The sequence below is a fragment of the Chenopodium album genome, chromosome 13 (genome assembly GCF_948465745.1).
Source record: "Chenopodium album chromosome 13, dcCheAlbu1.1, whole genome shotgun sequence".
In the NCBI taxonomy this organism is placed as follows: domain Eukaryota; kingdom Viridiplantae; phylum Streptophyta; class Magnoliopsida; order Caryophyllales; family Amaranthaceae; genus Chenopodium; species Chenopodium album.
This window is the reverse complement of record NC_137846.1, coordinates 30,677,713-30,689,075: the sequence shown is the minus strand read 5'-3', so window position 1 is coordinate 30,689,075 and position 11,363 is coordinate 30,677,713. Positions and strand designations below refer to the sequence as shown.

General features: G+C 37.8%; 1 protein-coding gene and 1 pseudogene across 1 annotated transcript; one reads left to right on the top strand and one right to left on the bottom strand.

Moving 5' to 3' along the window:
* Nucleotides 1-4,634: 4,634 nt before the first annotated feature.
* On the bottom strand, nucleotides 4,635-7,049 carry LOC145575427 (uncharacterized). The gene is made up of 2 exons (XM_081633300.1): nucleotides 6,265-7,049; nucleotides 4,635-5,550 (listed from the first exon to the last, which is right to left on the bottom strand). The coding sequence occupies exons 1-2, from the start codon at nucleotides 7,047-7,049 to the stop codon at nucleotides 4,635-4,637; spliced, it is 1,701 nt and encodes a 566-aa protein (XP_081489426.1).
* LOC145577261 (small nucleolar RNA R71) lies at nucleotides 6,415-6,512 on the top strand (annotated as a pseudogene).
* Nucleotides 7,050-11,363: the final 4,314 nt, after the last annotated feature.

The window sequence follows — 11,363 nt, the reverse complement described above, 5'->3', positions numbered from 1 at the left end:
ATCGTGATTTTGGCCTTGAATAAGCTTGGGGGTGTTGGTGTTTTTGTTTGGTGATTGCTTGATTATGGTGTTAACGATTGATTACCCTTTACTTCACAATTTATGTATACCACCAAATTTCAAATTTTATCCTACCTTCACCCTTTTCGTCCTTACATTACAACCCTTTTAAAGACCTTTTGACCTTTTTGGTTGAGTCACAAGTCGGTGGAGGGAGATGTGAGTCAAGCCTATGGAGCGGTTTTCATAGTCAAGATGTCGAGTAGCCTTGAAAGTTTTTTCTTTTCCGGTCCTTCGAGGAATCATTGAGTTGCTCACTAGAGGTGGATTTGAAACTAAGAGGGAGAACGCGGTAAGATTGTTTTTTATTGTAGGGAATATTACAAGCATCCCACACTTGAGCCCCATTGTGATCATACACTTAAGCATGGTGGTGTCCAAAGGGAGGAAAGCTACAGCAAAAGAGTCGCCAATAAGTTTTAGGAACTTGTAAACCGTTCATAAGGTGAAGGTTACACCCCTTCACGATGCATGAGATCGCTAACTCCATAGTCGTCATGAACCATGACTGGATATTCGGGGATGAATGTACAAATCCAACCTAAAAGAGATTGAACCTGCCCTAAAAATAGGCCTCTACTTTATTCTTCTCATATTCATGTGCGCTTTCTAACTAACATACAATCAATATATTAATCCTAAACCTGTTTAATCTATCTTGGTTGAATATTAATGCACAAACAAATCTATTATTGGCAATCACTTGAATTAAAATCACATTAGCCTAAATAAAATTATTAATGATCTTTTTAATCGTGATTTCAAGTACAAATTCCCTTTAATCCTACAAAAGAGGGCGTGATCAAGCAATAATAATAATATATCAAGCAACATAATAATATTGATGCAACAAAACATCATCATAATCATAATCTCAATCTCATCAAAGCATAATAATATTAGCAAGATCCTAGGCATGATACTAACATGATTTATAACAAAATCCTAGCATGTCACTAAACATTAAAAATCAAAGCTTTAGCCCTAGCATGATACTAACATGATAGAAGAAAATAAGAAACAACCTAAGCATGATACTAACATGATAGAAGAAAATAAGAAACAATCTAAGCATGATACTAGAAAGTAATAAATAACATCCTAACATGATACTAGGAATTAAAATAATCTAAGCATAATTTCTAAAGATATAAAGCAATAAAATAACTTACTTTGTTGCCTCATACCTCTTTCTATCAAAACAATACACACGTTAGTAACTACAATGAAAATATTAAATCAAACAATTAATTTAAATAATTAAAATAGGGATTTGGGACCAAACCCTCAAAAAGTATCAACCTTTCTCGTCTAGGGTGAAGGAAACTTCGAGCTTGTTATGTGTGTATAAGGGTGAATGCGGTATTGTGTTCTAAACAGGTTAGGCTTAGAAATCAAGAGAGAGAAAGAATAAGCTTTTAGCTTTGGGAGAGAAGAGAAAGATGATTGTTGATGATTGAAAACGGAGGAAATCGACCCTATTTATAGAGAAAAACGACGGTAAACGATTAGAAAAGAGCTAGAATTCGAATCGGATTAAAATTCCTTTTGACGTGGCAAGATAAAAAGTATCACAGCGCGACAGGATTATCACAGCACAATAAGATTATCGCGTCGCGATAAAAATAGTTTTTCGCGAATTATGTTTTTATCATAACTTTGGATTTAAGAAGTCCAAATAAGTCATATAATATATCGTTGGAAAGATCTTGAAGTCTACTTTCCAATCCAACTGGAATCAGATTAAAATCTTTTGTAGAATAAAAGATATGGCCGAAATAGTAGGACGGTGTCTGTTTTGGATAGAGTTTCGTATTTCTTTCATATCTTTTTCGTTATAACTCGTAATTAATATTATAATATATCATTAGAAAGATAATTTCAAGAGCTATCCAACCATATAAAATTTGGATAAAGATTATGAGAAACGAAAATAATATCTGACTGTCTTTGAATGTCTTTCATTTCGAATAGAATTAGGACTTAAAAATGGAAAGTTTTATTCAATTTCAAACACTTTAATCTTATCGTTTCTAAAAGGATAATTAAGATCTTTTAGAAACTTATAGAAGCTTCTAATTAATCCAAATTGGTTTAGAAATATAATTTATATTAATGGACCCTCTACATGATCATTGGGTCGCACTTAAAACTCGTTTAGACCCATTTTAGTATTTTGGCTATAACTTCCTCATTATTCATCGAAATTGGGCTTATAATATATCATTGGAAAGATCTTTTCAACCCCATCCAAATACACTATTATTGGACCCATATCATGGACCAAAATAAACTGGATTGGACATTTTCCATAAATAAGGTACGAAAAGAAATATTTTCGAAAACAGAAAGAAGTATTTTTATTAAAAACAGATGCATCACGAGACTCTTTCACATTTCACCTTGTTTGATAATCAATGACGTGAAAGATATTTATCACTAGGTTTGGTTTTTGGGGAAACACAATCAGGTGTCTACAGGGATGAAGGTGAATTGTGTCTTATTATTTCTCTATGCTTAGCATATTTTATGTTTCAATCAACCTTGGATATCTTGGAACGTGCATACCCTTATTGTCTAGAAAGTTGTTTATTCACTTGTAATTGGTCATTTGTAAAAGTCTATTTCAAAAGCTTTTGGTTTTACTTTTTCCTTCTTGATTGTACTTTCCTTTTATGATTTGCCTCATTTTACCTTGAGAAATATGGGTCAAACTTTTGGGATACCCTTAAGAGACCTCACTTGTCCTCATTGGCGACTTTGGGGTTTAAAGGGCTTGTTGTAGCTAAAAACAACCATGATTCCTACAAAAGTAGTCTTAGTGTACATTCTTTTTCCCTTATTTTCTTTTTCTTATTTAAATATGTTTTTCATCCTATTCATACTTGCTTTTATTTTTTCTCGAGGACGAGCAAAAATCTAGCTTGGGGGAATTCGATGAGTTTCATTTATAGCACTCATTTAGATTTATTTTTGTGAATTCTTAGTTGCTTTTATAGCTCTTTTTATGTACTTTTCTCTAGTTTTAACCTTTATTTCTCTAGTTTGTTCATTCTTAATTATTTTCCCATTTTCTTGAATTTTCTTAGTTTATTTTGCCTTTTCTCTTTTATTTGCTTGATTTTCTTTGTTTACAGGAGAACGGTGGTGTCCAAGGCTCTCCACGACTCTTCCTCGGGTCTTATGAAGCTCAAGATTCAAGTTCATCACTCCTTTGTAGCTCAAAAGTCAAGGTGTGCAAGCTCCAAGTCTTCAAGACTGCGCTCTCATGCTGCGCTAGCATCAAGAAGCGGTGTTGAACCCTCCGTGGGCACATTTAGAGACTGCCACACCCAATGTTCATCAAGTGGAGCGCATGGGTTGCATCAATGATTGCACGAGGAGGATCCTTTGTTCCAAGGCTTGGGCGCGCAGCCAATCGGCACAAGCACGCACGATAGGGGCGCGGGCGCGCACCACCTGTGCGCGGGTGCGCGACCTCTGTCTTCTGTTCCATACCCTCTTCTTTGCGGCCGCGCAATCTGGAGTGAGGGTGCGCTTGTACAGGTCTTTATAGGTCGTCTAACTAATTTCTCCTTAGTTAGTTTTACTACATATAGATTTGTCTTCCTATTTTTAGAGAGAGAAGTTATTGGAGAATAGATAGAGAGTTAGGTTTTGGTGAGATTTTTAGAGAGAGAAAGTTTATACGAATTCCTGTTCTTAGATTATAGTGAGAGAAACTTGATGATTTGATGATTGCTACATTTGATCTCCATGTTCTTTGATATTGATCAAAGTTTTGTAAGAAATTGTTTCTCTTTAATCCAATCTTAGTGTTAGATTTTGATATTTTGTTGAATTTCAAGTTGATGGATTGATTTAATTGTTGATAATTTTATTGCAATGTTGATGATGTTTTTGATGATTTGTTTAGCTTTGTTCTTCATTTCTACAATGTGTAGTGAGTAGATTCTTTGTTAGGGATGTGGTGAAGCATGCAAAAATTATAGATCATAGCTAATTGGGGGATTTTGATTGATTTGATATTGTGATTAAATTGGTTGATATAAATTGTGCATGTGTTTGATTTGTTAAGGAGTAGCTAACCTTGATTCTCAAGCTAGATTGAATTGTAGTTTTCCATTGATACGACACATTGATTTAAAAATTACATTTATTGATTGAACTTGATTTGTGATGTTCCTATGCTAGTCATGCATAGAGACCCCTAGTTTGACGCCTTGGAAATAGCCTATCGAGTCCTTTTGATTGCATTTACTATTTTCCCTTGTATTGTTCGATTGATCAATCTTCTATCCAATTAGCATGTCTATTATGAGAGCATATGGATCCTAATTCCCTAGTGTTTGTGATATTGATTTATATATCTGATTTATTGCGTTGCTTATTAGTTCTTGCTTAACCAAACCATTTCTACATTCTTCAGGATAACTTAACGCGTGACTATAGCATTCACCTTCCATTCCTAGTGGTTCGACCTCTTAGCTTGCCACTATAGTAGTATTTTGGTTATGTTGATTGTGTTTAAATTTTTTTTGGCCATAGGAAGATTAGTCATGATTGACAACGACCTAGTCTTTCCCGTCTTCAATATTGTCATCTTCCGCTATTTCGAGAACAATGAAATCAACAAGGATAGTGAAATCTCCTATCTTAAGGGGAACATCTTCAATCCTCCCCTTGGAAAACATAAGTGGGCCTGCTAATTGGAGTATCATGTTGGATGAAAGAAGCTCTCCTAGATTAAGTTTCTTGAAAACGGAGTAAGGCATAATGCTAACACTGGCCCCAAGGTCACAAAGAGAATTTTGAAAGAAATTCCCGTTGATTTTGCAAAGGATAGAGAAATTTCCGGGATCTTTCATCTTAGGGGGTAAATCATTATGGATCAAGGCGCTACAACACTCCCCAACATCCACCGATTCCACTTCATTACACACTCTTTTGCCACTCAATATCTCCTTAAGAAACTTGGAATAATTGGGCATTTGAGTCAAAGCATCAGTAAAAGGGATGGAAAGATGAATCTCCTTAAGCATAGCTAGAAATTTCCCAAATTGATCATTAATTTTGTTCCTCAAGAACTTTTGAGGGTATGGAAGCTTGGGTTTGATCGCATCCTCTTGCACATTTTCTTCAATTTTCGCTTTCTCCTTGGCATCCTTATTCTTTCTCCTTGACACATCATGCTCTTCCTCCTTACACGAATCACTCACCTTCTCGCCCTCCTCACTCTTCCTAGAAACACTTTCTTCAAGGATCTTACTACTCCTAGTTGTGATGGAATAGATCGGTTTCTTAGGATCAATCCCTTGAGAGGGTAAAGAGGAAGGACTAGCACTCTCCTTTAAGGTGTAATCTAATTGGGTGATTTGTGTCTCAAGCATTTTACTATGCGTCATCATCTCATTGAACTTTTTGTCACTCACCGACATATATGTGTTTATGATTTTTGTTTGATTCTCAATGATTTTCTCCAAGTTAGATCTAAAAGATGAAGATCAGGCATAAGAATTATCACCATGCCTTGAGTTCTTGGAGAAAAACCGGGTGGGGTCCCCTTTGATTGTTGTTTTGAAAATTGCCCCGATTTTGGTTGCTACAATTACCCCGGCCTTGATTTTGGCCATAGTTTTGCGATGGTTACCATAACCTTGATTTTGGTTATGGATCCCATACCCTTGAACTTGAATTGGACCACTATAACCTTGAATGTTATAGTTGCCTCGGAAATTTTGATTTCCTTGGTTTCTATAACCTCCATTTTGGTTATAGTTGTCAAAGTTCCCTTGTTAGTGAAAGTTCATATTCCCATTATTCCTTTGGCCATCAAATCTTGGCCCATTGTTGTTGTTTGAAACAAAATTCCTATGTTCACCCTCATTATTATCAACATCATCACAATTATAAACAAAAGCATAAGGACAATTGGAACCATCATGTTCATATGGCCCACAAATATCACAAAACCATTTGGCATATTATTTGAAGTAGAAAGAGGAGTAGAGTTGGAGGATGTACCTCTGCCCTTATTGTGGGAGGGAGGAATTGGTGCTTGTGACGAAGCACTTTCAACCTTTGCTTTGATTGAGGTCATCTCGTTCCCCAAATTTTATATTTGTGAGGACAAATTGTTGATGGCATTAAGGTGATCAATCGAATACACCATAGAAACGCTTTTGCTTGTTGATTCCTTCTCACCTTCTTGCTAATCCATGTAATGCCTCAATTATGTCTACCACCTCCTCTTCCGTCTTGTTCATGATAGGTCCTCCGGCTCCTATATCATGGCAAGATTTTCCTTGAGGGCTTAGACCGCCATAGAAAGTTTGGATGATTTGATGGGTGGGAATCCCATGATGTGGGAATTCTCTTTGACACTCCTTATACCTTTCCCATGCCTCATATAAGCTCTCATTCCCCTGTTCCTTGAAGCTTTGGATGAGTATCCTTGCTTCGGTCGTCTTCTTTAGTGGGTAGAAATGAGATAGAAACTTTTCTGTCACTTCATCCCATGTCCTTAAGGAGTTTGGTTTCACCTCTTTGTCAAACCACTCCAACGCACGCCCAATGAGAGAGAAAGCGAAAAGCTTAAGGTGAATGAATTCTATAGTAACCCCATTTACCTTGATGGTATTGCAATATTTTTCAAATTCCTTGAGATGGTTAAAGGAACTCTCATGCTTGGCTACACTAAATTGATGCCTCTCTATCAATGTAATCATCGCCGGTCTAATCTCGAAGTCGTTTGCCGGAATCGTAGTTGGAGAAATCCCGCTCTCGAACCTACATGCTCCCGGAGTTCCCAACTCCTTTAATGCTACCCTTGGATTAACACCCATTCTTTCTTGCTCTTCTTCTTCTTGACGTTCTTCCTCTCTTAGAGGGCTAGAGCTTAAACATCGACTAACAACCCTTATCTTCGTGATAGTCCTCTCGATTTCCGGATCAAATCGTACTAAGGACCTATCATGTGCCCTACGCATGGAAGCTCAAGAGAAAATATTAGTAGCATGGCTACCAATGTAGCATAAGAGAAGAAAATCTTTTTGTGTTTTTCAAATATGATTGAATAGACTCAACAACAATAACAATCAACTATGCCATTCCACGAAAACAACACCATTTGATTGGGGATCCAAACATGTCGTTAATTGCTCAAACCTCATCAACAAAATTTATAACTCAACTACACCTAGACGTAGTATAGGGTAGGTCGATCCACAAGGATTGGTAGGTCAAGTGCAATAGTCTTACACTAAGCTATTCCGAAAAGATTGGAAATGGTTTAATGTAGTCTAAGTTTAACAACTAATCAAGTTATGAAAAAACAATATAACAAAAACTAAGGATTTAGGATCTACATACACTCACAATAGAAATGCTAATTGGATAGGAGATTCATCAATCAAACATTGCAAGGGAAAATAGCAATTGCAATCAAAAGGACTCAATAGGCTATTTCCTAGGCGTCAAACTAGGGGTCTCTACGAATAACTATCTAGGAACATCACAAATCAAGTTCAAACGAAAATGTAATTTCCAAATCAATGTGTCGTATCATTGGAGAACTACAATGCAATCTAGCTTGAGAATCAAGTTTAGTTGCTCTTTAACAAATCAAACACATGAACAATTTCAATTAACCAATTTAATTACAATATCAAATTCCAGCAATTATCTATGATCTATCATTTATGCATGCTTCACCACATCCCTAACAAAGAATCTACTCACTACACATTGTGAAAACAAAGAACACGAATGGAATGGTATCCTTCGAACAAGTGTATTATTCCGATAGAGGGTTCGGAGCTATTGGAAATCTATTTATTCAGTAAGTTCACGTGATCGGGATGCCTAGGTGGAGGCCGCTTCTGATCAGTAATATTAGTGCATAATTAATATTACAGCTTAATCTTAACTGAACCCTTTGTGTCAATCCCAAGAAACCAACGATCCGACACGACAAATTAATTAAGAAGGAATTAATGAGTCGCTCGAGTATTAAATATTCAGCTCGAGTATTAAATATTTAGACGTCGAAAATAAAATACGAGACGATAAAATCAATAATTAATCAACAATTTACCGAAATACCCCTAGCGTCGGAATGCCCCGAGAAAACTGAGTGCTGGGGGCATTTGGTATAGCAAGGTGGATAGCATGCGCACCAAGCCGAGCCTAGGCTGGCTAGATAATTCTGCGGCATGCTAGCGCACCATTGCCAGCAAGGCTGCCAACACATGGCTAGCAAGCCATGCTAGCATGTGCGGGGGCAGCCGCAGCATTGAGCTAGCAGCGTGACAGCACTTCTAGCAGCGTTGTGCGCATGGGGCTTCGGTCAACCGCACAGCCACGCATAGCAGCAGTCAAGATTAAGCTGTAATATTAATTGTGCACTAATATTACTGACCGAAAGCGGCCTCCACCTAGGCATTCCAATCACTTGAACTTACTGAATAAATAGCTTTCCAATAGCTCCGAACCCTCTACTGGAACAATACACTTGTTCGAAGGACACCATTCCTTTCGTTGTCGTCATTCTGATGTTGTTTCTCGACATTCACTATATTCTTTCATCTTTTTCAGGTTTCGGTCGAGATTTAGTACGGACCTTGGGTTTACTTAGCTGATCTTCTAGAGGCCTTGGATCTCTCGGCGCACTGTACAACCTTCTTTGGTACATCACGTCCTATTTGGTACCTTGGTGAGCGAGTGGTCCGTCAGCACACCGTTGACCGTTTTGTAGTGTCGCTGGCTCTACCTGTGTCGATGTTGAACTTGCACTCGTTGGAGTTGCTTGTAGCAGAGGAGAGAGCTTTCAGATTTCCTAGCAAGAGCTCGTACGTATGGATGTTGATTACTCTAAGGACTTGCTTCCTTTCTTGGCTCCTCCACCACGTCTTCCTCAGGTTTGACTTTCGAAAATGTTTATGTTGTAGTCCCTATTTAAACCATCGAATAACTTGATTATTCGACCATGTTTTAGGTGACCACTCGTCGTAGGGGGAGACTTGAGATCCCATCCCAGTCGATCTGCTACCCGGGGTCAATCGGTATGGTCGAGGAGCGTATCACCGACGCACTAGAGGGCTTTATAAAGGCATAGGAGTCTGTTCTTGAGGAGTTCGATCCCGTAAGCTTTCTGATGCAGCTTTCACTCTTCTTATTATTGCTTGTTACTGATTTAATGTTTATTGCTTTCAGGTCACGCATTCGGATATGATGGGCATGATGAATCTTGTTGATGCTCAGAAGTATTGCATCATTAAGCTGCGATGTGGTGCGAGCTGTCGGAGTAGTCCCAACGATATCTATGAGGTATGTTTGCCTGTCTTTTTCATGTTTGAATTTTGTTTTATTTTGTGTTTTACTGATCATTTTCTAATTTTTGTCTTTCAGGAGCAACGGAGGTCTCGCTCGCGTTTCAGGCATATAGGCTCAGGCGAGGGAAGGCCTAGTTGCCATAGACGATCCCCTAAGACTCTGCAGTATTCTCAAACCTAGTGGCAGCAGCCTCAGCCTTCTTAGCCATTTTAGCCTTCACATCTTGAGCTTAGGCCAGTCATTTCTCCGGTGGATCAGGGCTTACATAAGGTTCTGGTGTTTGGGACGATGCCTCCACCGACGATGCCTACGTCTTGGAGTCAGCCCATGTAGTTTACTGGTTGTTCAGGGCCTGCCTTGACTTTGTCTTCTACATGAGTGTGGGGATGAGTAAGGACACTACTTCTCGTACTCAAATGATGGAGGGACTTTTCGGCACGCCATTTCCTTATCAGTCGCCTCAGTAGGACCTTGATCCTAGTTCTTTTGGATCAGGAGATTTTTTACCAAGGGCTAATCACGGGAAAGTAGGTTTTTGGCACTACTAACCTTAATTAAATTAGAAATTTATAGCCTAAACTTACACTAAGCTAGTTAGTGGGAAGTAAAGGGTCGATCCTCAAGGAAACAAAGTATTGCACAATCAAGTGAATTCAAGAATCTATTACAAGTAACAAGGGGTAATTTGATTGGTTTTTATGAATATCAGCGATAAAATTAACTACTACAAAGATTAAAGCAAGCTAATTAAGAAAGTTCAAACTCGAAACACTCAAATAAGGAATGAAAAACTAGAATTGAGATAAATATGATCAAATCACTAGGGAGAGGGGGTTCCAATCATGAACAACTACGACAACAATGATAATCAACATGGATTCATGTCAAGGAATACAAATTCTACTCAAATAATTCATTCCCATGCAATTACTCAAGTAAATTGATGAATTAGATCTAACCTAAACTAGATCATTCCAATGCATCTAATTTAGAACTTCAAATATTGGAATTAAAGGTGCACATCAATAACTCCAACCAAATTAAGCACAAATTCATCAAATCAAGGCCAAATCCAATAAATTATCAATATGATCCTAATCAATCACGATTTTTACCCCCTTCCCCTAGCTAAAATCTAAGCTAGAGGGAAGAAGAGAGTCATTACATCTACTATAAGCAAGCATTCAAACTTACCCAAGCTAAACATAATTCCAAATTCAAGAAAAGGAAATCAAACAAGATTAATCAAAGAATTAAAAGGAAATCAATATTACCAAGAACGATTAAACCAAATACCAAAGTAGAGTAAGAGATTACTACCATTCAAGTTGGATTGAGGAAGAAAACATGAAAATCTTTAATTGAATTAAAGGAAACCATGAACAAATTTGATTACAAAGATGAAATTGAAGATTGAACTACTTTCTCTCTCTAGATTACTAATAGTTTCTCTCACTAGATTAGGGCTAAAAACTGAATAATCCCCTACTTACATCATTAAGGTTATTTATACCCCTCTCTCATAACCCAAAATTAAGACTAAAATTGAAATAAAAATGCACGAAATACCCAGGGGAACGACCGCTCAATTGAGGGAGAGCGGGCGCTCTAAAGGATCAGGACAATTTCACGAACCCATGGGAGCGGGCGCTCCTTCATATGTGAGCGGTTGCTCCTCTAAACTGCTAAAAATGTAAGGAAAAGGCTCGAGAGGAGCGGGCGCTCCTATAGAGGTGAGCGGCCGCTCCTTGCGACTGTTCTAGCTCTCCAAAAATGCTTCAAGCCCAACACTCCTTTTACTCCAAATCAATCCGAGGTATAAGCGAAGCCTTAGGGAAGGTAATGCAAGCTTTCCGTTCAACCTGAACAAACAAGCAAAATAGTGGAAGAAAGAGGTAAAGAAAGAAAAAGGGGGGTAAAACAACCAAAATCACATAGTAAAGGCTAAAAGATACCAAGAAAGGGAAACT